The 27,468-nt window shown below is 40.3% G+C and overlaps 1 protein-coding gene across 1 annotated transcript in view; it reads left to right on the forward strand.

Moving 5' to 3' along the window:
- LOC308521896 (adenylate cyclase type 10-like) overlaps positions 1-27,468 on the forward strand; it is a 41,203-nt gene that overhangs the window by 4,923 nt on the left and 8,812 nt on the right. The window contains exons 4-21 of the mRNA XM_081095049.1: positions 578-721; positions 4,860-5,065; positions 5,354-5,444; positions 5,538-5,626; positions 6,302-6,376; positions 7,050-7,171; positions 10,736-10,812; positions 10,919-11,108; positions 11,593-11,648; positions 12,380-12,533; positions 12,696-12,885; positions 14,463-14,549; positions 15,933-16,204; positions 16,675-16,811; positions 17,487-17,615; positions 22,473-22,745; positions 23,573-23,902; positions 26,466-26,529. Of these exons, the coding sequence (XP_080951175.1) occupies positions 578-721; positions 4,860-5,065; positions 5,354-5,444; positions 5,538-5,626; positions 6,302-6,376; positions 7,050-7,171; positions 10,736-10,812; positions 10,919-11,108; positions 11,593-11,648; positions 12,380-12,533; positions 12,696-12,885; positions 14,463-14,549; positions 15,933-16,204; positions 16,675-16,811; positions 17,487-17,615; positions 22,473-22,745; positions 23,573-23,902; positions 26,466-26,529 (2,686 nt within the window). The remainder of the gene's footprint in view (positions 1-577; positions 722-4,859; positions 5,066-5,353; positions 5,445-5,537; positions 5,627-6,301; positions 6,377-7,049; positions 7,172-10,735; positions 10,813-10,918; positions 11,109-11,592; positions 11,649-12,379; positions 12,534-12,695; positions 12,886-14,462; positions 14,550-15,932; positions 16,205-16,674; positions 16,812-17,486; positions 17,616-22,472; positions 22,746-23,572; positions 23,903-26,465; positions 26,530-27,468) is intronic.

Raw genomic sequence — 27,468 nt, forward strand, 5'->3', positions numbered from 1 at the left:
CTAATGGGAAAGCCTTGCCCATATTAAGCTCATATTGCTTTACATTTTGCTTAGATTGAATGACAGAAAAACAAGTACCTGTAGAGTATTCGTGAGTAAACTAATGAGAAACTTAGTCATTAGTAGCAGAAACTAAATGTAAGACAGAGAGGAGTAAAAAGTCTCCTATCTGGAGAACTCTTAGGATCATTAACAGCTTTATGCCACACTGTTGAACCATCTTTTAATTTAAACTTAAACCAACCATAAAATTACATTTGAATATGAACCTATATTTTATGAAGTACCCTCATCATCTTTTAGTATATTGGTGGAAGGAAGATTAGCAAAACTATTATTAAACTACCCTTAAACTATCTTAAACCTTAGTAACATTTCAGCTTCTACCTAGTCATCTTTATTTATATGCTCAAGTCATTTTGAGGATCTAAAGCAATATTTTAAGCAAGCATCATATATAGAGCCAAGAAACCTTGCCTGTCACCTTGCATGATACCTTCTGCATTATTGGGGTCTTTGTCCTGGTCAAGTGAGTCCAGATATTTGACCTCTGTCAGCCTATCTTCTGTCTCTGCAGGGAATGTCCTCCTGGCACTCTGGACAGTGGAACAGAATCAACTGAGTGACATCATTACCCTCGTGGCAAAATGCAGTCTGGAGATACAGGAGAAATTTGGGGTCTACCATACCAGAGAAGGCCAGGACCTGCAGCTAAAGATAGGTAGTAGCTACTAAAAGATATCCAATTGGAAAACAACAACCACAGGAAAAAAAAAAACATTATAAAAATTCCAAAAGATAAATTGGGTAAAAATATTTGCAACTTATATCATGTAGACAAAGGATGAATTTTTTTAACATAGAAAGGACACAGAGAAATAAAAAACATATAGAAATAAAAAAACTAACATTCTAAGAGAAAAATGGACATGAATAAATAGTACATAAACAAAGAAATACATAAGATGGTCAACTTCATAATAAGAAAAATGCCAATTGAGATCATTTCTCATCTAAAAAATTCAGATGCTAAACATACTATTGAGGCTGTGAAGAGTAAGCCTTCTTATGTGGTACTGGTAGGAATCAACAATGATATAACATATGGAAGATGATTCAGTAATCAAGATTATAAATGCATTTATTCTTTTTTAAATATATATTTTTATTGATTTTAGAGAAAGAGGAAGGGAGAGGAAGAGAGAGAAACATTGATCAGCTGCCTCCTGCATGCCTCCTACTGGGGATTGAGCCCACAACCCTGGCATGTTCCCTGACTGGGAATGGAACCAGCAACCTCTTGGTGCGCGGGACAATGCTCAACCAACTGAGCCATACCAGCTGGGCAAATGTATTTATTCTTTATCCCAGCAATCCTACTTCTGAACATTTATTCTATAGGAATACCTGAGGATACATGAAATGTCATATGTACAAGATTATTGATTACAATATGGTTTATAATAAAAGGTTGAAAACAATCCATCTGTAGGAGACTGATTAAGCACTAGATATGTCTACTCAATGAGATTCTCTGCAACTTAAAAAATATGTTCTGATATAGCAGTATCTCCAAAATATATATGAGAACAAGTAATATTATATTGTATGGATTTACTACAATTTGTTTCTCCACTCAGTTTTTTTCAAGTTATGGCTAAGAGAAGAATTCAGAGCCAAGACTCAAATTATAAGAGAAAGTTTTATTTAGAAAGTCACAGAGATAGAAGTGAGCTGTAGAAGAAATGGGCTCAGGAAACAAGTTATAGCAAAAGGGCCCTTAGAGATTAGTGGGGAGAGAGAGATGCTCCTTGAAAGATGAAAGATGAAGAGGTTCAGGCATGCTACAGCAGGGAATAGAGAGCCCTGGGGCCAGAAGGGTGTGGGGAAAGGTACGGGTGTGCTTCATAGAGCCGCTATCTACTCACTTTTGCTGGATAATTGAGTGCTCACTTTTGGCTATTACAAATAAAGCTGTTATGAACATCTGTGTACAAGTCTTTGTGTGGACATACATATTCATTTCTCTTGGGTAAATACCTAGGAGTAGAGGGCCTGGGTCATATGGTAGATGTATGTTTACCTTTTTAAGAAATTGCTAATCTTGTCCTGATTGGGTAGCTCAGTTGGTTAGAGCGTCTTCCAGACATGCCAAGGTTGCAGGTTCAATCTCAGGTCAGGGCACAACAAGAATCAAACAATGAATGAATAAGTGAAATAACAAATTGATCTCTTTCTTTCTCTCTCTCTAAAAATCAATCAATAAATACAAGGGAAATTGCTAATCTTTTTTCCAAAGTGATTGTACCATTTTATTTTCCCTCTAGCAATGAATGCAGGTTCCAATTTCTTCATGCCCTTTTCATTGTCTGTTTGAAGAACTTTAACATTTCTCGTAGTATGAATTTGCTGGAGATGTGTTTCCAGTGTGTGTGTGTCTGGAAAAATCTTTATTTAAATCTTTTAATATATATATATTTTATTGATTTTTTACAGAGAGGAAGGGAGAGGGATAGAGAGTCAGAAACATTGATGAGAGAGAAACATCAATCAGCTGCCTCCTGCATGCTCCCTACTGGGGATGTGCCCGCAACCAAGGTACATGTCCTTGACCAGAATCGAACCCAGGACCCTTCAATCCACAGGCTGACACTCTATCCACTGAGCCACACTGGTCAGGGCTAAATCTTTTTTTTTGAAAGATATTTTCAATGGTATTAATTTCTAGGTTGACATATTTTTTTTCTCTCTTACATTAAAGCTGTTGCTCTATCTTCTAACTTGTGATGTTTCCAACAAGAAATCTGCCTTCATCATTATTTCTTTGTATATAATGTGTCTTTTTATTTTTTCTTCTGGCTGTTTTTTTTTTAAATTAATTTCATAGAGGAAGGGAAAGGGAGAGAGAGAGAAACACCAATGATGAGAGAGAATGATGGATCGACTGCCTCCTGCACGCTCCCTACCAGGCATCGAGCCCACAACCCTGGGCATGTGCCTTGACCGGGAATCTAACCATGACCTCCTGGCTCCTAGGTCGATGCTCAACCATGAGCCACGCCTGGTTGGGCTCTTCTGGCTGCTTTTAAAGATTTTTTTCTTTATTACTGGTTTTAGGTCATCTTATGATGTGCCTTGGTATTTTTTAGTGTTTTTTTTTTTCTTTTTTCTTGTGCTTATGGTTCATTGAGGTTCTTTGATCTCTAGGATTTTAGTTATCAAATTTAGAAAATGTTCTGCCTTTATTTCTTCAATTTTTTTTCTGTTTCCCTCTTCTTCTGTCCAGTTACAACATGCTGTACACTTCTTGAAATTGTTCCATGACTCACTGGTGCTGTGTTCACTGTTTTGTTTTGTTTTTCCATGTCTTTCATTTTGGATAGTTTCTATTGCTGTTTATTCAGATTTGCAGGGTTTTTTGCAATTACCTTTATTCCTGCCTTACGTATTTTTTATCTCAAGCCTTGTAGTTTTTATCCTTGGAAGTTTGATTTAGGTCCTTATTTATCTTTCATGTCTCTATTTATTCAGCCTGTTCTCTAGGTTCTTGAATATATGGAATGTAGTTATAACTCTTTTTATATTCTTGTCTACTAATTTTATCTTTTGTGTTATTCTGGGTTATTTTTGATTGATTGATTTTTTTTTCTCACTGTGGATCATATTATCCAAAAAGTTGCATGTCTGGTAACTTTTAGTGTGTGCCAGGCATTGTGAATTTTACCTTGCTGAGTGCTAGATTTATAAAATCTTGCCATAATATTCTTGAACTTCATTCTGAGATGTGGGTAGCTTGATCCTTTAGGGTTTCACTTTTAAACTTTGTTGGATGGGACCAGAGTTGTGTTTAGTCTAGGGCTAGTTTTGCCCCAATCCTGAGGCAAGCCCCTTCAATGTCCTGAGAATTACTAAGTTTGACACTCTGGCCAGTGGGGACAGGAACTATTCCCAGCCCTGTGTGGTATCGGGGATTGTTCCTTCTAATCTTTTCAGGTGATTCTTTCCCAGGCCTCAGGTGGTTTCTTCATATTGATGCACTTACTAGTACTCAGCTAAAAGCTTGAGGGACCCTGTACAGATTGCTGGAGTTTTTCATCAGTAGGCACAGTGCCCTATTGCCTCTAGCCACCTTGCCCTACTCAGACTCCTAGCTTTGTCTCCAATTCAGGGAGTCTTCTGGGCTGCACCTGGGTTTCCACTCCCCAAGATGTGTCCTGGAAACTTGACAGTAGTTGGCGTATCAGAGGGTTCACCTTGTTTTCCCATTTCTCAGGCATCATTGTTTTCCATTACCTGATATCCCAGTATCTTGAAAATTATGTTGTGTATTTTTTCCAATTTATTAGTTCTGAACATTATGGTAAATTCACTACATGTTGTCCATACTGGCCAAAAGCATATGTCTCTGCCATTTTTCCCTTGTTTTTAGTTGGATTAGGTGACTTAGCCCATGTCTGTTAAAATATTATCTATTCATCAGCCTGGGTTACATGCGAGGAGGGATGGTGTGGTCACTGTGACAGCAGTGTCTGAGCGTAACCATTAGGTCTCTGCCAGCAGGCTCTAGTTGTCCATTAGAAGAGCAATTTAGAGACAAGACCCTTAGAAGCCTAGGAGCTCTTGTTTCTTCCCCCATACACCTCTGACTTGTTTGAGTGTCTGTCTCTAGCTGTGTTTGAGACAGACAGAAATCTGAGGCAAGGTGTTATTTTTCAAGTTGAGCTCACCTAATATTTCTGCAACTATGGGCAATACAAGATTGGCATGATGCAGAGAGCAGTGTGAGGATTCCAGACCCCTCCCTTCATATATTCAGTTGAGTTTGGCTATTCACCACTTGCCTCCTTTTTTCTGGATAGGTCTGTCTGCAGGTCGGATTTCCCAGGTTATCGTTGGAGATGAGCGACGACAGTACCTCTTGGTGATTGGGCGGGATGTAGATGATGTCCAGTTAGCTCAGCGTTTGGCTCAGGCAAATGAGATTGTCTTGTCCTGGAACTGCTGGACACTCTGTGAGCAGTACATGTTTGAAGTGGAAATCATGAAGGAGGATGAAGCTGTGAAGGTAGGAGGCTGGCACCATCCATTCCCATTCTGCAAAGGCCTTTCTCCTGCACATGGCAGGCAGCGCTCTGGTGGTGGTACATACTGCCTAACCAAAACAACAACCATCGGATCTCTATTTTGGAGGGAGGTGGGGGATATTTCCCCAGAAAGATAGATGAGGCGGAACAGTAAGGCTGAAAGGATAAATAATAAACAAAGGAGATGGCATCCTCGGCCCTTATGTTAAGGAACCAACGGTAATTCAGTTGATGGGTGGGCACAGAATTGAGCAGTTTTCTTTCTACAGTTAAGAGATATGCGGATCACTGGCCCATTTGATTTTGATGAGCATTTTGACAAGTGCCTCAGTTATCTGCCACATTACCGGACAAGTGCTAGTAAGTTACTTTGTTCTTTCTAGCCAAGCCCAGAATGTTAAAGATTAATTTTCAACAAGGCTGGAGACATTTCATTTGTTTTCCTTTTCTCAGATACTCTAAGAACTGCCCTGGAGTTGGATCCAGACTCCGCACTTGAGCAAACTCTGCGGAAGCACATAATGAAAAACCTCTTGAAGAAGGTTATTTTCTAGTTCTTGAGTCATCGTGTAGACTGGGCATGTGTTTGTATGAACAAGTGTACATTTATATGTGATGTCCTATTTGCACTGACCCAGTTTGTTTGTCTCCTGCGCCAATTATTGTGATGACCTGTCCTAAAATTTTAATTAGATTTCTCAATCCTAGAAAGTAAAAGCCATATTTGTTTTTCAGTTTGTCCCTCAAGAAACTAATATACTGTATAGCAGGGTATAGAGTAAGTATATACTTAATATGTGTTGACTAAGTGGGTATATATAAACATATGTAATGACTAATGGAATTGGAAATATCAAACTAACTCTTAGAAAATATAAAAGCTTAACAAGCTTCAGCAGTGAATTAAAGTCAAACCCTTTCCATTCCAAGTGTACTGGTTTGTATATCTTATATATCTCTCAAACCTGAATTTTCTTTTAAGATTTGGTCTGATACCCTTAACTTATTTTGTCCTACTCACCACAGAAAGTAGAATTAAAATTCCTAAACATGATACTGGCAGTTGGCAATACAGGCAGGGTAACTCACTGTCTTTGTAGATTGACGAAGGCCAACCTATGGAGTATATATCTGAATTTCGTACCGTGACTATGGTTTTGGTCAGCCTAGAATTTCACAAGACAGGATGGATGTTGCATTTGTGTCATCTTATCCAGGAGGCTGCATTGTACATCTCCACAGTCATAGAGAAAGGGGGTGGCCAGCTGAGCCAGATCTTTATGTTTGAGAAAGTAAGTACAAGGGGACCTGAGCCATAAGCATTAAAGGTGAGTGAAAAATAATAGTCTTGTATGACCAGTTTGCCTCTCATATAACACAGGCATAAGTCATATATCCTGCTACTTAATTTTGCAACATGCTATTTTACATTAAAACTTCAACTAGTATTAGTCAAGGAATGGAATATTCTAGTTAATGGTCAGAGAAATCAAGGGTTACTCTCTATATCCTTTTTTATTTAATTCTTGTTGAAAAATCCTTGTGAAAGCATAAAGAATGTTCTTCTGACTCTACTAGTAGAGTAAATGTAATCAGATCTTCCTTAGATAATTAAGGAGCTTGAAAAAGAGTAGTTTCAATACTTGACATTATAGGTGAAGAAAATGGAAGCAAATAGATTTAGCTCAAAGTATGCACTAGAGATTGAATTTTTGAAGTGCTTGCCATTAAATTTCCTTAAGTTTTAAATTTTAATTCTTTGACTAGTTAAATTAAGATTTTATTGCTTCTTCTTAAATCTCAATGTTGGTGTGGCCTAGAGCATTCATTTCATGAATCTTATAGAATCCTATATTCCTAACAGAAGACCAGAAAGGATCTGGCTTCATTCAGGGGAGTTGGTTCATTTGCAACAAGCCATACTCCTTCCCCAGACAAGCTCTCTTCTTTCTTGTTCTCTCCTAGGGCTGCATGTTCCTCTGTGTGTTTGGCCTTCCTGGGGATAAGAAGCCAGATGAGTGTGCACATGCCCTGGAAAGCTCTGTCAGCATCTTCAACTTCTGCTGGGAGAATCTTACTGAGACCAAGTGAGGAGGAAGGTGGGGCAGAGAGGAGCTCCTCAGGCCCCGGGGGCTCTTCGGGCATGGTAGGAGGCTGTGACAGGGTTTGAGGACATCCAGAATTTTCCTAATGGGGAGGGAACATGCTAAGGGAAGTCAGAACACAAAATCTATTAAGAAATCACTAGTTATAGAACAGTGTCCTAGATACCCAGAGCAAATGAAGATAAATTTCTATCCAATGGGGTGGGAGAGGGGGAAGAACAGAATGTACATAGCAAGACTGAAGAACACTGCAAATGTGTGCATTAATATAATACAAATAGTATATATGTATGTGGAGGGAATGCAGAACAAAGGTTGTCTATCTACCTATTAGGCAGGGGAAGTAACCACGCTGGTTAATGCTCTCCTTCTGGCTTTCACTCTTGGTCTTTCCCAGACCCATTAAGTGTTCTGGAATTCACACTGGTATGATCACCCTCCTCTACATTCACCTCGCCTTCCCACCTTCTATAAACTCCTAGTCCTAATTAATAGAAAATTCCATTTTCCCACTAGTTGCACTATGACAAGGTTGGTTGGAATTTTTCAAATGACATCTTTTTCCCCACTAGAAAACTATGGGGAAAGTGTATACATGAATCAATTTGAAAAATAGTTATAGCTAATGTTAGCATTGAGTCAAAGATGATTTGCTTGCCATACGTAGTCAAGATGAATAAAATTATGTCACATATTTATACAATGCTTTAAATTTTATAGAATACTGTAATATACGATACCAGTGTGAAAATTTTCTCTGTCTTTATACATGAGGAAAGTAAGATCACAGAAGATAAATTATTAGCATATAGCAGATCTGGTAATGAAACCCAGATCTTCTGTCCTCAAATTCTGTCATTTTCATTACCCCACAACTGCCTCTTATAAAATATAAATACTCTCCAAAAAAGTAAGCATATATTACAAATATGATATAATTGTAGAGGCATACTCATAGAATGTTAGTACTGAAATTTACATTATTTAATCCAACTCCTTATTTTACAGGTAAAAGATGCTACAGTTGCTTCTTATATACTCCGACTCTTAGCCCAGGATAGATATATGTGCTGGCACTTCTTTTAGGCATGGGGCGGGGGGTCTACAGATGCTTCTACAGCCTGCTTTCAAATCTTTTCTCCACTATGGGTGTGCTGGGCCTTCTCATCCAGTGCTGGTCTGTTCTGCTCTTGAATTTTGCATTGACCTATATATTTATATATTGAAGAAAGAACATATTCTTCATCAATGAAGAACATTTTTATTTTTTAAAAAATACTTTTATTGATTTCAGAGAGAAAGGAAGAGGGAGAGAGCTATAGAAACATCAGTGATGAGAGAGAATCATTGATCTGCTGCCTCCTGCACACTCCCTACTGGGAATCCAGCCTGCAACCTGAGCATATGCCCTGACCAGGAATTGAACCGTGACCTCCTGTTTCATAGGTTGATGCTCAACCATTGGGCCACACCTGCAGGGCAAAAGCATTTTTAAAAGAAGGAAGGAACATGGACTTCCAGGAAGAACGAAGGGGCTCATAAAGTATAATAGAAAGAAATAAGAAGTAACCAAGGGAGAAAAGTGTTATTTGTTTAATTATCATTGTCTTGTTAATGACAAGCTGAGTTTCTTGCATGCATAACTATATTCATTCAACAAGCACTGGTTGAACATGACCATGAGTCATTCATTGTGCTAGGTTTGATGGACATAAAGAGAAATGGGGCACTACCTCCTCAGCTAAGTAAACCACTCTCTTTAATGCAATGAAATTTAACTGCAGGAATAAAATGCTGTAGGAGCTGCAACAAAGTGCTATGGAAAGAAATAGTTAATTCTCACCAGAGATTCCAGAGAAGTCATAACTATAGAAATAAGTTTGAGCTAGATTGAGAATAAAAGGAGTTTAGTATGTGGAGAAAGTGGGGAAAGGCATTTTAAACAAAAGAAGCATGATGAAACATTTTAAGATTTTTTAGTCTTATTCTTGTTATGGCAGAAGAACCAACTGCCTAGTTCTTGTCTTGGGTGTCTCTTTTATTCACCCTGAGCAGTTGGCCCAGTGAATGAATGTTAAGAGTCTTCACTCCTGTCATTCTGGTAATTCTGCAAGAGAATTTTAATGTCTCAGGAGACAATAATGTTAGGATTGTTATTACAATTCATGTTCTATGAACAACTTAAAATTGTTTATTTGTAGATTTAACTTAAAACTATGCTCACTGAACCCTCTTTCTCCATCCACATATCTTGTTATTTCTCACAGGAAATTTTTACATCAGTTAAGTAAATTTACTTATTCTCTGTTCATTGCCACCTTTGAACCTTTGCTCACTAGAACAATATATGACCTCTCTTAAAATAATTCATATTTTCAGTACTTTTCCATCCATCAACTAGGTAGGACCACTTCTCCCTTCACCTTTCTCTACTCGAACTATTACACTCTAGCCTTCTTGAACTATTTATTTTGCAGAAGCACACCGGATTCTTCAAAGACTATGCTTTTCCCACTAGACAGAATGCTGATGCCCCATTTTGGCAGTACTTCAACTTTCAAGATCCAATCATATGTCTTCCTTTATGAAATACTTATTTTACTCTCCAGTTAATGCTTCCCTTCTGTTGGCTCTGTTAATTTGCTATATTGATCTCTAATATGTAGTATTCGTCTTATTAACCTATAATTATGTCTTTTCTCCTTCCTCGATCCCTATCACTCTACTCCTCAAATGAAACTTTTCCAGGGAAGGGTATTCTTGTACAGGTCCGCATTGTATAAAAACCCAGCCCAATTCTTGGTACTGTACATACTCCTCAATGCCTATTAAATGGGTGAATGTATACATGTATGAATGAATAAAAAAATATTACTTATTTTTAAAATGTATATCCCAAAGTCTAATTTGCTTCAGGAAGCCTTCCGTCAGCAGCCTGATGTTTTGGTTATTCCTTTACTCTGACATTCTAGCATTTTTGATCCATTCACCCAGTTCTGACATCGGTTGATCTATTTAACTTTCAGGTTTTATCTGAGGCAGTGTGATACAGTGGAAATAACACTGGTCTAGGAGTCAGAAGGCCTGGGTTCTCATGCTAATTCTGCTGTTGACTGTTGCTGTGTAGCTCTGGGAAAGGGAAATCACTTTTAGTTGTTGGTGGTGGTGGTCAAATGGGGTCCAAATATTTGGCCTGTATACTTCACATGTTTGTTGTTCATTATCCCTTAAAGGATCAGATGAAGTAGTCAATTTGAAAGAACTTCAAAAAGCATATACAAAGTATCTGACAGATATAAAGTATTTTAGCCATTTTACTAATAATTACTCCCCAAGTAAAACTCCTGGAGTAGGGGGGCCATTCTGTTCCTCTTGGTTATTTCCCTAATATTCATTATTTTGTTCCCATCATGTGATATAGACTGACAGCAGCCTCTGGCCTTTTTCATCCTGAGCTCTAGCACTAGCCTTCTGGATCTGAGTAATGGCCAGTCTAGTGCCTGACCTGGAGGCTTCTGACTGTGTTGTTGCTTTTCTGATCCCCAGGCTTGTTTCTATCGGTATCACCAATGGACCAGTATTCTGTGGCGTGGTTGGGGCAGTAGCAAGACATGAATATACAGGTAGAATAGGACACTGGACTGTTAGTTTTCTGACCTAGGGGGTAAAGATGGAGGAAATGATCCAAAAATTCTGCATTCTTTTTTTTTTTCTGCCTCCTTGACACAGTTATTGGCCCAAAAGTGAGCCTTGTGGCCAGAATGATAACTGCTTATCCAGGTTTGGTGTCTTGTGATGAGGTAACATATCTAAGATCCATGCTTCCTGCTTACAACTTCAAGAAACTCCCAGAGAAAATGATGAAAAACATCTCCAACCCTGGGAAGACGTATGAATATCTTGGCCATAGAAGATGTATGTGAGTGTCATAGTGTAATAGTTCATTCCCGTCTCTTTTACAGAATCAGGCCATGGGAGTAATCAGTGTTTGATTGTATGACATTAGAAAGAAAGATGCTTCTAGGACCGGCCTGCTGAAATAAGAGACATAAGAAAAGGGCTTTGTTCCTGAGAGCCTCAGCTTTTATGTTTAGCTCTTCGCTAGTGCCTCAGTGAACTTGTTATCCAACAGGAAGAGAATAGCAATAGGTCATTAATCTAGGTGTTATTATTTCTTTCTGTACTTCATAATTCCCTGAACCTAGAACAATCAATAATACTTCTTTCTCCCTTCTGCCAAATTTTTTTAATTTTTAAAAAACTCTTTTTTACAGAACTCTGTGTCTCTTGAGTTATCTGAAAATACTTAGGGGGACAATTTTTCCTCTGTTAATTGGAGGTATGTTATCTATCTATTCCAATCTATTTTTAATAGACTCATTTCCCTTTGTCTGTTTTCCTAGCATGTTTGGGAAGAGACATTTGATCAGAGTGAGAAATAAAAGTCACCCTTTGTTAGGTGAGTTTTCTTTTCTATCTTAAATTGTATATTTTTCAGCTATAGATGATGGTGATTATGATTTTAAAAATTTCAAGATTAAATGCTTCTAAGTTGTATCAAAAATAGAAAACAGCCTTCTTAGTGCATTTATGTTCATTTTGAAGAGGACTTGCCATTTCTTTTCCATATTGAATGTTTAAATTTCAGGGGAAGTCCTGTCACTTTGCCTGACATGTACCAACATTTAGTGAGAATCTGTGTAAGTCAGAGTTCAGCTATTGAGATCTGACCAGCTTGTTGTGGCTCACCTTTAGAGGGAAATTCTTCATCCTTAGACAGTGAAGATAGCCCCAAGACTATTGCCACTTACACTGTAAATTCTCTCTCTTTATATTTCTTTTATCTGTATATATTAGATAGTTCATTATCTTTATATAGCAATGACAGACTTTGACTAAAAATTATTATTATAGAAATTTTTACAAAAAGCTAAGACATATCCATGTGGTACCTAATTGTCCAGAATGTCATTACTTAGGCTCTGGAGCAAACCACCACGCCCAGCACACATCAATAGAGGCCAAAGTTAACTTTCTGGGAAGATATGTGAAGCTTCACCAAAGAATGGGATTCTGCCAAGAATTCTGGGGGAGAAATGGCATTCTGAGACTTAATTTTTCAAATTAATTCAAATAAATGGAGTCTACTAAAAAGCACAGGAGTGTTAGGTGCTCCCTGTCTCTCTACAGACCGAGAGAAAGAACTAGAAGCCTTCCAAATGGCACAGCAGGGATGTTTGCACCAGAAGAAGGGACAAGCAGTTCTGTATGAAGGTGGAAAGGGCTATGGAAAAAGTCAGCTGTTGGCTGAAATAAACTTGCTGGCCCAGAAAGAAGAGCACAGGTAAAGACACCTGCTTTCTGACTGGACATGTGCTTCTCTTGGGGCTCCTTTCCTTTGTTGGTGAGACTCTTGTATCATTAGATTCCGCATCCTTGGGCTGGTAGAGTGAGTAACCTCTCCATGGGTCAACGGCCTTCCCGTGACCATAGTAACATTCCCCAGGGTGTTGTCATTGAAGCTGAAAGAAGCAGATTCCAAGCAACACTTCTATGCCATCCAGACCCTCATGGCCATCTTCTTTGAAATTGATACATGCCCAGCCTTTTACCGGCAAGAGTGCCTACATAAACAGCTTTGTGGGAAAGTGGAGGAACCACTTCACTGCCTTTTTAATGACCTCTTCTTTGTAAAGGTAAGGAAGGCAGTGGCTTTCTGAATTGGATTACTGATGTTATATATATACTATGAGGCTCAGTGCATGAATTCATGCACCATTGGGGTCCCTTGGCCTGGCCTGCAGGATTGGGCCGAAACTGGCTCTCCAAGGGGTCCCGGATTGCAAGAGGGCGCAGGCCAGGCCGAGGGACCACACTGGTGCATGATTGAGGCCAGGGAGGGGTGCGGGAGGTTGGCCAGCCAGGGAGGGACCGCAGGAGGGTTCAAGGGTATGTCTGGCCCATCTGGCTCAGTCCTGATCAGCTGGACCCCAGCAGCAAGCTAAGCTACCAATCAGAGCGTCTGCCCTCTGGTGGTCAGTGCACGTCATAGTGTCTGGTCAACCTGTCAACTGTCTGTCCCCTGGTGGTCAGTGCACGTCATAGCAAGTGGTTGAGCAGCCTTAGCATATCATTAGCATATTACTCTTTGATTAGTTGAATGGACGACTGGGCACTTAGCATATTAGGCTTTTATTATATTGGATATGGGCTAAGAACACATAATTAGCAATGGTGGAAGTGAGGTTTGAAACCCTTTTGACAGCAAAACCCCGGCTTTCTCCTTTTTGAGGAGAGTGAATTCTAGGATTGACTCTGACACTTGCTAGTTGTATGTCCTGGCACAAATCACTTAGCCTTGCTGAGCTTCAGTTTTTTCACCTGTGAAAATAAGTTCCGTACTTACAGGGTTTTTGCATGGATTTTAAAGGAGATGGTATATAAGAGGTTGCATTGTAAGTGTGAAAGTGCTAAATCCATCAAGATGATCCTGACCAGTTGAGCATCCCTTGCAGTTGTATCCATGTCTTCTCTAGTCAGTTTGCAAGTGTTGCTCTTTAAGCCTACCTTTCCTTTCGTTGGCCATGGAGGATGTCACTTGAACCAGCATCTGAATCTCAGAGGCTTCCAGTGGTCCCGGGTGCATGTGGTACCCAATAGAGTGTAGGCTAAGAATTCCCTGGTCCACATTCTATTTTTTCATCCTCCATCACTTTTTCCAATCTACCCAGCTTGCAAGGCATATATTTAATGGAAAACAGAGAAAACTAAAATCTGTTCAATCCCTCAGCATAGCCCTGTCTTAAGACAGGCCTTGCCTAGGGCTCTGGCTCTGGCCCTGCCAAAGTGGTTAAGGAGCAGCGCCACTTTGGTTCTCAGGTCCATGGTAACTAATGTGCCTTGGCCTTGCACAGGAAACAATGTTAGGTGATGTCTATTGCAGTTGTTTCTGACAAGTGTCATGCACACATTAACCTGGTGTGCTTGGAATAACGGGTACTGGAGCTGTCCAAAGTGACATTGCTAGTCCGACCTGCCATTTTATTCCTTAGTCATGACCCTTTAAGAGTTTTGCAGAGTCTAGTATGGAAAGGATCTATCTCTCTAACTACCAGTGTACCCTCTATATATTGATGTTTGTAACACTATGCTCAATACTGTATAAACCCATTCTCACTCAAAATAGAATCATTTTCGATTCCCTTTTGAGAATCTGCATATTTTATTAGATTGTCACTTTGAATGCTAATATATGAGTAATTTTTCTGCTCAGTTTCCCTTATCCTTCGAAGTTTCACACATGGATGAGCTGGCCAGGCAAAAGAAGATTGAAGAGTGTTTTTTTCAAGTGCTACAGGAGGTGGGTACTTTTGCTACATACCATTAACTCTTAATATGTGGAGATGGCTTATGCTCATTTTATTTTTTTAATGAATTTTTAAAATATTTTTATTGATTTTTTTTACAGAGAGGAAGGGAGAGGGATAGAGAGAAACATCGATCAGCTGCCTCCTGCACACCCCCCACCAGGGATGTGCCCACAACCAAGGTACATGCCCTTGACCGGAATTGAACCTGGGACCCTTCAGTCCGCAGGCTGATGCTCTATCCACTGAGCCAAACCGGTTAGGGTGGCTTATGTTCATTTTAATCTAGCCACCTCACACCTTGACTTAGGCATTTCTTAGCCTTCTTGAAAGATATCTTCATTGTATCTATTTTTAACCTTGAATCCATCATATAGCACAGCATACAATACAGGTCTTCGCTTCTTTCTGTTCCTGTTTCTTAATGAAATTTTAACAACTTGACTTAAAACAGTGGGTTGTAAATGCAGGTGCATAGCTATTACAAATACAGATACTTAGACCTCGTACCCAAAATTACAGAATCTATAAGCGCAAAAACTGTGATATAGCCATTCTGGAAAGCAATCTAGAAGTAACAAGTCAAATTTTAAGAACATGCATTCTCTAGACCCAGCAATTCCACTCCTGGATTCATATCCCAGGGAGTCTGTTTATTGCAGTGTTTGTTTGTAGAGGCTAAGGAGACATTGGCATGAACTCAGAGATGAACACCGTGGACTATATTGCGGAAGTTAGAAGGAAGGGAAGAGATGAAAACATAGCGACACAGAGTGATCTTAGAAACAAAGAGAAACAATGAATCTGTACTATAGTGCCATTTATATAAAAACAATATTCTTGACAAAACAAGTATGCACATTTCCAAGGACAACATACAAATGAAAGGTTGAATGATTAACACATTAAAATAGTTCCATGTGGCAGTGGGGAATGTGGATAAAACCAAATACATTTTTTAAGTCTACATGAGTAGGGCTTGGAAATTGGTAGTTTTAGCAAGTACTCCCAGGAAATTCTGATTTGCAGCCTGGTTTGGAAATGACTAGTTTAAAGAATTATGAATTCCCTTTACACAGGGAAATATTTGAAAGCTTTAAGTTTCATTTGGAGAATATTTTTGTTTATTTTTTTGTTAGAGTATTTTCTTGTCCAAAGAAACTCAGTACATTTCTTTAGAAGTTAGATATACAGGCTACATTTTGTATTTATAAAGTAAAATACTACCTGGACTTAGGTTACATTTTACTCTGAAAACCCCAGGCTCTATTGACATTTTATTTAAATTATTGATGAGAAAGTCATGGTAGATTTGCAAGTCAGGTGACTTCATTTCTAATCAGATGTTGTCATTGTCTCTTTGCTGTTATTTCCAGGCAGTGAGGGAAACACCACTGATATTCCTCATTGATGAGGCCCAGCATATGGATGCAGCTTCCTGGGAGTTTTTGGGAACATTACTCTCCAGTGTTCCCATCATCATGGTGATGACATTGATGCCTACCTCCACCCTGTGTGGTGGAGCCCAGCATGTCCTGCAGAGCCCTCAGGCTATGCTGAAGCCCATTTCGAAGTTAGCAGCAAACTCACTATTGAAAATGGCATGTTGGGAACTAGGGGCGGTGAGCATCCCCCAAGAGCTGCAGATGTGAGTGGCTGGGACTAGCTGGGCATTTCATGAAGGGAGGAATGGCATTAGTAACCATGATGAGACCCAAGACTAGATGTAAGGGTAGACAGTCCTATAAACCAGTAAGGGCTACTTCCCTGGGCTATCCACCAGGTTTTCACAGGATAGATAGGACTTGGATGGCTTACTTAATGCGTCAGTTATATGTGGTCAGGCCAGTTTCTGCCAGGCCATTTAGCAAGGGAACATTAGTTCCTTTTAACATCAATAGAAGCAAAATAGTTAAAAAAGAAAAGTTACTGCCAATATAACTTTCAAAGCCAATCAGAATTTTGTTTACTTTTCTGGGTTGTTGCTTCCCTCTGTTACTGTATATCGAGAGCTGACTTCAACAAAAGAAGAAATATTCCTATTATGAAATACCCTTATGTGTGGTTCTCTTCAAGTTGGCATCTTTAGTTAGCAATCCCGTACTTCCCTCTCTACAGCTACCTTCTTCGCAGGTGCTTGGGAAACCCCCTCTACTGTAAGGTTCTATGTCAGGACCTTCTCTCTAAGGACATATTACTCTTTCATGACCGACAAAAGAGAGAGGAGGAGAACAGCAAGTGGGAGACCCTCTCAGGTAAGCTGAGCTTGCCAGGGTTCTAACCTGGTCCAACTGCATCTCCCAGCCCTTATAAGGTACATGCCTATTCTCTGCTGACATTATAGGTAAGATTAGGCCTCCCTAGCTAAGTGAATTATACAAATAATATGAAACTATGGTGAAAATACTAAATACCTGCCTCAGATAACTTGAGTCAATCAATCTATTATAATTCCTTTTTTAGCAGCGCAGGAGGTAGGAATGGGAAATATGGGGCCTATCAGCATGACAGTCCACTAGAGAGGATTTCTAAACACGAGAGTTCAGTAGAGAATTGCACATTACGTAGAGAGGTATGACTTGAGGAGTTGGATGGGGGAAATGGGAGAAGGGAGGGTGGTAGGAGAGGAGGAAAAGAAGAAAGAGTAAATCGAGAAAGACATCCTAGAACTGTGGTATAATAGAAGTAAGGGCGATTGGCAGGTAAACAGGAAGAGTGAGAATGTCATACCACATGGTGCAGAAAATGTTAGTTTCTAAGAGAAAATTAGAGAACAGGCAGGATGGGTGGGGTAAACCACTTAAAACGTGATAGGCTCCATTCATCTTCATCCTTTCAGTTTCTTGACTAAATTCTTGCCTTTTTGTGCCTTTAAAACTGCAGTCACTGAGCATGGTGCTTGCCTCAGTCGTAGTGTTCTTTCCCTGCAGCCAATGCCATGAAATCCACCATGTACAGTATTTCTCCTGCCAGCTCTGAAGAAGACCAGAAATTTTATGTCTGCACAGTCAAGGATGAGGTGAACTTGGACACAGTGCTTCTCCCACCATTGTTAAAAGGCACGTTCCTCGAAGAACTCAAGTAAACCAATAACAGATGTCATTGCAATTAGTAACTTTGTGGATGACTGAGTATAGGTCTCTTATTATCATGCTAGTTTCATTTTTTTAAAAAAGTATTTTTATTGATTTCATAAAGGAAGGGAGGGGGAGAGATAGAAACATCAATGATGAGAGAGAATCATTGATTGGCTGCCTCCTGCATGCCCCCCACTGGGGATCGAGCCCGTGACCTCCTGGTTCGTAGGTTGAAGCTCAACCACTGAGCCACACCAGCCAGGCACTAGTTTTATTTTCTTCTAAAAAAAAAAAAAAAAAGACAGAAAACTGCCTTCCAGAAAGAAGTTCTGACATTACCCGAAGAGCCCCTTAAATAATTGTAATGCTACTTGAGTAATGGTTTACTAAGGGAGCCCATTGTTTTCTTTGGGACTGACTGATGATGGAAACGTTTTTTAGTTGTTTAATAAAAGCATGTCTTGAGTTTCTCTTTGTGCATATTCCTGTGCTGGAGGAAACAATAAGCAAGGGAGAAAATGTTGCTGAAACTTAAGAAACTCTGGTGCTAGTGAAGAGACAGTGTTAGGCACATAGCAGGAGTTTAATAAAAAGAGTGCCAAGTAAGTTTATAATGACTTACAAGATAAAGAATTAGGTAGGCATGATTAGACAGGGATGTTTTTCTTTTTAGAGATGAGTTTTTCTTTTAATATTCAAGCATTTGATGGGCATTGTACTATAGGAAGCCCTCTGGAGGGATATGATAATGAATAAACATACTTTCAAGTTAAGGATGGTCTTGCTGAGAATATGAGACATACATATGAAATAACATGGTAGTTAAGAGCCAGGACTCTGGAGTCAAAAAAATCTGGGTACTGTTGGCTCCTCCACTGACTGGCTGTGGAACATCAGATAAATTAATTGACTTATGTAAGTCTTAGTCTTCTCATCACTCAAATGAGGGTAATGATAGCTCCTATCTACCTCATGGGGTTAGTTAAGGATCAAATGAAATAAATCATGGTACATTGTAAATATTCATTGTACGTCCACTTTTATAAGCTATTCTGGAGGTTTTAAGTCCATGTAGACAGTTCATACTCCTATAGCCATGATAGGCCACACTTGGCAATGGCTTTACTAACATAGAAGGACCAAGTCAGGAAGTACAGCATGCTAGCAGAACAGCAGCGAGTGGTTTTCTTCAGAGGGAGTCCTCACAGCAGTTTCCACCGCTACTCTCCAGAGCCCCAAGGAATAGCTTAGGTGTGATGGAATGAGATCATGATGGATGGGTGCATGTAAGCCCCATGCCCCAGCTAAAAACTGGTATCTCTTGTAACAGCCCCATATGCATAACTTCCAGGCCCTGCAAGGGACATAACCTATTAAATGATTTACTACCCCCCCCCCCCCAAGGAAGCCCAAAGCTGTGGTTTACCCCTGCTGTTTATAGCTTCTTCAGTTTTCTTAATCCAAATCCAGCTTCCAATCCGGGGTCATTTTTAGTGTAAGCAATGTTACCTGGTAATTCAGATGCCATTTGTCAGGATCCTGGGAAAGTGCTAGGAAGTGAATCCAAGGTCAGCACTGTCCACAGAGAAGAAAAAAGGATTTGTTAGCTCATAAGCTAAAATTAACAGCTCAGTCTGCAAAGCCTTGGTCTAAATCAGGGGTAGGGGACCTTTTTTCTGCCATGGGCCATTTGTATATTGATAACATCATTTGTAGGCCATACAAAATTTCCAGCTTAAAAACTAGCCTGCTATATTTGGTCAAACATTTAATTAACTCACCCCTAATGCAGGGAGAGACCAAATGATTTTGCAGGCCTTATACAGCCATTGGCCAGACATTTCCCTGATCTAAATGAAAGGCTAAAGCTACATTGTGGAAGGCCACATAAATTATAAAAGTATTTAAAAAGAAGCCCTAGCCAGTTTGGCTCAGTGGATAGAGTGTAGGCCTGCAGACTGAAGGGTCCCAGGTTCGATTCCAGTCAAGGTCACATAACTGGTTTGCAGGTTTGATCCCCAATAGGGGCTGTGCAGGTTTGATCACAATAGGGGCTGTGCAGGAGGCAGCTGATCAATGATTCTCTTGTCATTGATATTTCTATCTTACTCTCCCTCTCCCTTTCTCTCTGAAATCAATAAAAAATATATTTTTTAAAAAAGTATTTAAAAAGGAGATTGACATGATTATATTTGTACTTTAAGTGTATAACTCGGCCAATAGCTAATATGTTATTAGGATAAGAATGAGGAGAAGTTGGGGAGAGTCAAGATGGCGGCATAGGTTAACGCCGGAGTTTGCTGCCTTGAACAACTACTTCAAAAGTGAAACCAGAAAACGGAAGGGACATCACCCAGAACCACAGGAACGCTGGCTGAGTGGAAGTCCTACAACTAGGAGGAAAGAGAAACGCATACAGACACTCAGAGGAGGCGCAGTGCTGAAGTCAAATTCTGAGGTGCGGAGTGCGCGCGCGGAGCGGGCTGGCGGCGGAGGGCGCCGTTGGCGTTTTCAATCAGGAGGGAGTCGCAGACTCTGAGCTCCAGATACAGGCGAGTCTTTAGGGACCCAGACTCAAACGGGAGAAGCGGGACTGTCTGGCTTCGGTCAGAGCGAGTGCAGCTTTCTCTCGGAGGTGTGCAGCGGGGCTGGGACTCAGAGAGGCAGAGCCCCTGGGGACAGGACTGAGAGCCGCCATAACTGCTCTCTCCAGCCCACCCTGTTGATCCTGTGCGACCCGCCCCGCCCAAGCCCTGCACAGAGGCATTTGCCGGATAGCCTCAGGCAAAGGCTAGATTAGCACCTCCCTAGAGGACAGAAGTTCTCTCACTGCAGACACAGCTGATTCTCACAGCCACTTGGCCTGGAGGTCAAACCCTCCCTGGTATTAGCTACAACAATCAAGGTTTATAAGACTGCGAACAAAGACCACTAGGGGGTGCACCAAGGAAGCATAACAAAATGCGGAGACAAAGAAACAGGACAAAATTGTCAATGGAAGATATAGAGTTCAGAACCACACTTTTAAGGTCTCTCAAGAACTGTTTAGAAGCCGCCGATAAACTTAATGAGATCTACAAGAAAACTAATGAGACCCTCGATCTTATATTGGGGAACCACCTAGAAATTAAGCATACACGGACTGAAATAACGAATATTTACAGACTCCCGACAGCAGACCAGAGGAGCGCAAGAATCAAGTCAATGATTTGAAATGCGAGGAAGCAAAAAACACCCAACCGGAAAAGCAAAATGAAAAAAGAATCCAAAAATGCGAGGATAGTGTAAGGAGCCTCTGGGACAGCTTCAGGCGTACCAACATCAGAATTATAGGGGTGCCAGAAGAGGAGAGAGAGCAAGATATTGAAAACCTATTTGAAGAAATAATGACAGAAAACTTCCCCCACCTGGTGAAAGAAATGGACTTACAGGTCCAAGAAGCGCGGAGAACCCCAAACAAAAGGAATCCAAAGAGGACCACACCAAGACACATCATCATTAAAATGCCAAGAGCAAAAGATAAAGAGAGAATCTTAAAAATAGCAAGAGAAAGACAGTCAGTTACCTACAAGGGAATACCCATACGACTGTCAGCTGATTTCTCAACAGAAACTTTGCAGGCCAAAAGGGAGTGGCAAGAAATATTCAAAGTGATGAATACCAAGAACCTACAACCAAGATTACTGTATCCAGCAAAGCTATCATTCAGAATTGAAGGTCAGATAAAGTGCTTCACAGATAAGGAAAAGCTAAAGGAGTTCATCACCACCAAACCAGGATTATATGAAATGCTGAAAGGTATCCTTTAAGAAGAGGAAGAGGAAGAAAAAGGTAAAGATACAAATTATGAACAACAAATATGCATCTATCAACAAGTGAATCTAACAATCAAGTGAATAAATAATCTGATGAACAGAATGAACTGTTGATTATAATAGAATCAGGGACATAGAAAGGGAATGGACTGACTATTCTTGGGGGGGAGAGGGGTGTGGGAGTTGCGGGAAGAGACTGGACAAAAATCGTGCACCTATGGATGAGGACAGTGGGTGGGGAGTGAGGGCGGAGGGTGGGGCGGGAACTGGGAGGAGGGGAGTTATGGGGGGGAAAAAAAGAGGAACAAATGTAATAATCTGAACAATAAAGATTTAATTAAAAGAAGAAAAAAAAAGAATGAGGAGAAGTTGGAAATGTTCAAAACAGGGTAATATAGTGGTCCAGGTGAAAATGACTTTTTATACTAAAATTGTTTAGGAGGAAACATGCAAAAACATTTAGAAGGAGGGTAAGTGGGTGACCAGTTGGTTGTGAAGGAAAGAAAAAGGTTTAGAATTATTCCAAGATGTTTGGCTTGGTGACTTATTGGTTCAATAAAACTGCTTTAATATATGGGTCATAATATGGAGAGATTTACTCTAATGCTTAGAGTTAATTAGCATCTTTATAATTACTTGAGTTCTGGGACCAGGAAACCTGGCCTCCATGTTTAGTTCCAAAAAGAAGAAAAAGTCTAAGTACTTATTAAACATGAAAATGGGAAGAATTGTTAGTTTAGCTGAATGATTCAGGGCATACCTTTGGGTTTACCAACAAAGGGTTTTGGTGACCATGGTTGAAGAGTTTAAGTGATGTGGTGAAAATCTGACTATAGTTGGTTGAACAATGAATGAATCCTGAGAACGAATGAGGACATGGAAATAAGGTTCTCTGAAGAGGTTTGGCTGAGGAAGAAGGGGTAGACAAAAAAGTGAGCCTTTATATTTTGTTAAATGAACAGATTATCAACAAAATGCATTATATGTTGTAGAAAGCTTGTTCGTTGCTGATTTTTTCCTCTAGAAATAGCTGTAAACCAACTGGATCAACTGAGCCCAGAAGAACAGTTGCTGGTTAAGTGTGCTGCAGTCATTGGTCACTCCTTCCACATCGATCTGCTGCAGCACCTGCTGCCTGGCTGGGGTGAACAGAAGCTACTGCAGGTGCTGAGGGCTCTTGTGGATATGCACGTGCTCCGCTGGTGCAGCCAGAGCCAGGAGCTTCCTGCTGAGCCAAGATCAGTGCCTGTTTCTGTTGAGATTATTGAAAAAAACAAAGAGGAAAAGAAAAATTCAGGTGAGGAAAAGCTGGTCCCTTGTTCTCAAGCCTAAACAGAGAGCCTTGGTGGGAATCGGGAGGGAGTGGTAGGGGTGGGGATGGAATCTGTGTTGAGAAAGAGCATCAATATCATATATCAAGGGCCTCAGTCTCTTAAAGCTTATAACTAAGAAATGGGGAAAATAATTATTTTAATCATGAAGGAACCATCGTTATAGTGAATGAATAGCTTGTATTTTTTCAGAATTAATTTCAAGAATTCTAACTTCTTGTTAGCACCATATGTCAAGTATTTGTGTTTTAATTTTTGGTTCAGAAAATATTGCCATTATCCTTTATTGGCTTCTAGGTCGAAATAATAAGAAAGAAGGATAAACTATTTCTAATTTTAGAAATTCACAAAAATATGTAGTACTGAAATGGTATTCTCAAATTCTCCACATGAAAGAATAAAATTGTGACATAGAAGACCCAAATTACATATAATCCAAAAATAATTTTCTTTTGACTTTGAAATATGTTTGGGACTTGTATTTGAACAGAGCATTTCAGATAACTTGATGTTTATAATAATTTGTAATACAAAAGCTCATTTTAGGAGGAACAACTAAGAAATCTATCCAAGTGTACTTCAGTAGCCCTGATCATTTCTTCGCCATGGTACTTTGTACTAGATATGGTCACTATCACTCTCAGGTTGGTGTAAAATCCTTTATACAAAGCAGGCGAATGGGAATTGTAAATGAAATTTCTTTAAAACTAGCAGCATGTGCTTAGGAATTTGCTACGTGGTAGCATGCAAGGACTTTAAGGGAGGCTGTCACTTAGATTTTTCTGTATTTCAGATGCTGGCTCTCCTCTCAGGCAAAAAGAGGAACTATTCCTACCTCCTCCGGAGGTGCTAGAATTTGATGTGCCTCTATTACGGGAAGCTGCTTGGGAGCTGTGGCCCAAGGCACAACAGAGAGCCCTGCATCTTGAATGTGCCTGCTTTCTCCGACACTTGGCCTGCCGCTGTGGCAGTTGCAGGGGCGGGGACTTTGTCCCCTTCCACCGATTTGCCATCTGTTCCATCAAGAGCTCCAGAGGGTCATCCCGATTCTGCAGTTACAAGGATACTGGCTCGGTGTTAACACAAGTGATCACAGACAGATTACAGCTGCCTTCTCCCCAAGGTAAACCCAGGGGGGCAGAAAGAGGATATATGGACAGCACCTCTCTTTATTCATAAGCTCAGATCTCTTCATCCAAAAGGTAAAATTACATTAAGGTAGAAAAATAGGTAGAAAGAGCCATTTATCCCTGAAGTACCAGAGATAAGAAAAGTATAATCTCTGAGTTAAAAGGAACTTTAGAGGTCATACTTGTTTGGGTTCGCAATCTGGGGTAATCTTTGGTAAGTTCCTTAACCTCAGTTAATTGAGAAAAATAGCAATATTATTTTATAGGGTTGTTGTGCCAGGCACATGGTTAGTACACATACATCTTAATTATTGTTTTTATTGTTATAATTATTCCACTCAGCACACATATATGGAGTCAGTGTGTATCAGATGCGGTTAAGAATACAAAATGAGTGAGCCTTGGTCCCTAAAATGATCAGTTTTGGAGGTGATGCAGACATATAGAGAATTCCGACATGGAAAAGGAGATGAAAATGGCATGCATAGGGGCTGGGTACCTAGAGAAGGGGCTGTTAGCTGGCCCAAGGAATGAGTAGAAGACTCTTCCTTCAAGGAAATACTGCCAGAAGTTAGACTTGGAGCATAAGTAGGAGTTAGCTACTTCAGGAAGGTTGGATTAGTGGACACATGTTCCCCAAAGCCTATAACCCTTCTACCACATCTCAGATAAGAGTTCATGCATCTTTGTTTTAACATTTTCAGTTCGTTTACCTTACAGGACATCCTGTTTCATTGCCAGCAGCTATTAGAACATCTCTTCTTTCATCAGGGTGAAATCTACCTTCTTGCAACTTCACCCATTTGTCAGAGTTGTGTCTTCTTCTATAGTTGAAGACAGCTATCAAGATCCAACCACTCTTCTCTTTTTCTACTTTGACAGAAGAGAAGTTGGTATTGGTGTTGGCAGGGGAGAGGGATATGAAAGAGATGGTGACGTATTGGAGGTAAAGGATTAAAATGAAGGATTTGATCTATGATCCTAATACCTCTTCTGTAACATCTGGTGACTCTGTGAAGGTAGACCAGTAACTTGGAGACATTGGTCATTGACTGGTGAACTCTATGAGCATTTGTACTTTTGCACTTTCTGAGGGGAAGAGGACAGGAACAGTGAGTGTCCTAGTCCGCTATTGTGATGAGTTTATACTATCATTCACATTTCCGATGTGGCCTTCGTTTTGAAGAGGTCAGTTTCAGCTTTAGATTAGACAGCCTGGTCAATCTATATGAGAAAGGCTCCTGACCTTCCCAGCACAGCCGAACCCAGAAGAGGCCTCTGTGCCTGGCCATACAGCACAGGTTCTGCACAGATCGAGAGGGTGCTGCTCACACAGGCTGTGAGGGGAAGGCTCCCTGGGAATTGTGTATTGCCGTAGTGCTGCCAAACTCCAGTTTCTTAGTTACCTTATCCTTACCTGACATTATTTGACATCAGAGAGCTGGCACTTTTACCTAACACGTGTCCTCTTTACAGCAGTTCTGTTAGACTCCTTCCTTTTCAATCCCACCACTGATGCTTCTGAGTCCTGACCCTAATATGTAACACTAGAGGCCTGGTGCATGAATTTGTACACCAGTAGGGTCCCTCAGCCTGGCCTGCGGGATCAGGCCAAAACCAGCTCTCCAACATCCCCCAAGGGGTGCTGGATTACGAGACGGCACAGGCCAGTCTGAGGGACCCCACCGGTGCATGATCAGGGCCAGGGAGGGACACGGAAGGTTGGCCAGCCAGGGAGGGATCACAGGAGGGCTCTAGGGTGTGTCCAGCCTGTCTTACTCAGTCCCGATTGGCTGGACCCCAGCAGCAAGCAAACCTACTGGTTGGAGCGTCTGCCCCGTGGTGGTCAATGCACATCATAATGAGTGGTTGAGCAGCCTTAGCATATCATTAGCATATTATGCTTTGATTGGTTGAACGGCTGACCGGTCGACCGGACACTTAGCATATTAGGCTTTTATTATATAGGAGTCAACATCATTGCCAGTGTAGTCCCAGTCTTTGTTTTTGTTATCTTGGAGAAGGTGGCTGTAGAGGAAGAGTCAAATCTGGAGGATAAAGGCTGTTGAACGCCAACTAAGTAAAGTTGAAAACTTCTATTGGCCACTGACACTCTAGTGGACTGTGGCATCATGTGTTCTCATGATTTTCTCACTAGGTCTTAGGTTTTGTAGTTCACTTTTCTGTGTCCATAAACCCAATCACGACATTTTCAGGGATTCCTACTATTAGATGTAGCTATCAAACCAAGTGGATACATTATATATTTCTTTATTAACTGATAGTGAGTACCTCCTGGGATTTAAGAACTGGCTTGGAAGGTTTGAGAACTAAAGGAGTTACTATTTGAATGACAAATCATTGCTTTTAAGGAATTTGCAATCTATTATCCTAATTTTGTGTGCAGGCAAATATTAAACCTAAACTTATTATCATAATAGGGAGGGCGTGGAAATTATGTCGTGAACTAAGCTGCAGAGGAAAGATAGAAATCTAAAATGTCCTCAGTTAATTCAAACATAGGTACTAAAGATAATCATCTTTTTCTCCCTATAGATAGTTTTCAGTTCCAGACAGAACTGTCCAGAAGTCGGGAGGCCTTCACAAGTGCACCCTGCAGGTAAATGGAGATGCTGAGACTGGGCTGGAAGGGCAGAAAGTGAGACGCAGCTGACCACTAAACTGGGCTCACCTCACCTGCAGACCAGGAAGGCATCTGACACCCAAAATCTCTATTCAAGTTAATAGAGATTTCAAAATGCAATTTTTGATTCTTTGTAGAGAAATTATTTCTTAGTGGTTAAGAAAAACTTCTAATAGCTCTCAAATGCATTGTACACAGAGCAGGGGTTTTTATGTTCAGCTATAAATTTGCCTTCTCAATTATTTTTGACCCCAGCTGATATTAAAATGAACTTACGCCTTCCAACCATATACCTCTGGTTTTCAAATGCCTGTCCCACTGATATTAAATGTCCCTACCTTGAGTTCACCAGCCACGCTGTAGTCTTCTCTCTCTTATCCAACTTGATATTCTACTTTTCAAACATAAATCTATCCATATTTGACATGAATCACCTCCACACACACCTGTGTGTCTGGCTCACACAATTCTCCTTTTTTAAAATACTAAGTGGCCTCCATCTCCTTCCACTTATCAGAATGTTCACCAGCCTTCAAAGCCCTTCTCAGTACCTAATTTTTTCGATCATTCCGTCTCAGAAAGACCTGATCTCTTTTGAACTCATGGTACCTGTGGAAAGTGCACTGGACTTTTCAGTGCTTTTTCAGTCAGAGAGGTGAGCTACTAGGAGTTTTGAGGCCCTATATAAATCACTTAAGCTCTCTCAATCTCAGTCTCTTCATCTGTAAAACGCTAGTAACTTTTGCCTGCTGGAATGACAGGGTTATTTCAGGATAAGATGGTGGTGGTATATAAGATAATGTTCAAATGTACTGTGACAACGTTCAAATACACTAAGAGATAAATGTATTATTACTGATTGCTTTGTATCACTTTGGTGATTTTATTTAACACATTGTTAGTTTACTCTTCAGG

This window comes from Myotis nattereri (genome assembly GCF_964212035.1).
Source record: "Myotis nattereri genome assembly, chromosome: 6".
Classification (NCBI taxonomy): domain Eukaryota; kingdom Metazoa; phylum Chordata; class Mammalia; order Chiroptera; family Vespertilionidae; genus Myotis; species Myotis nattereri.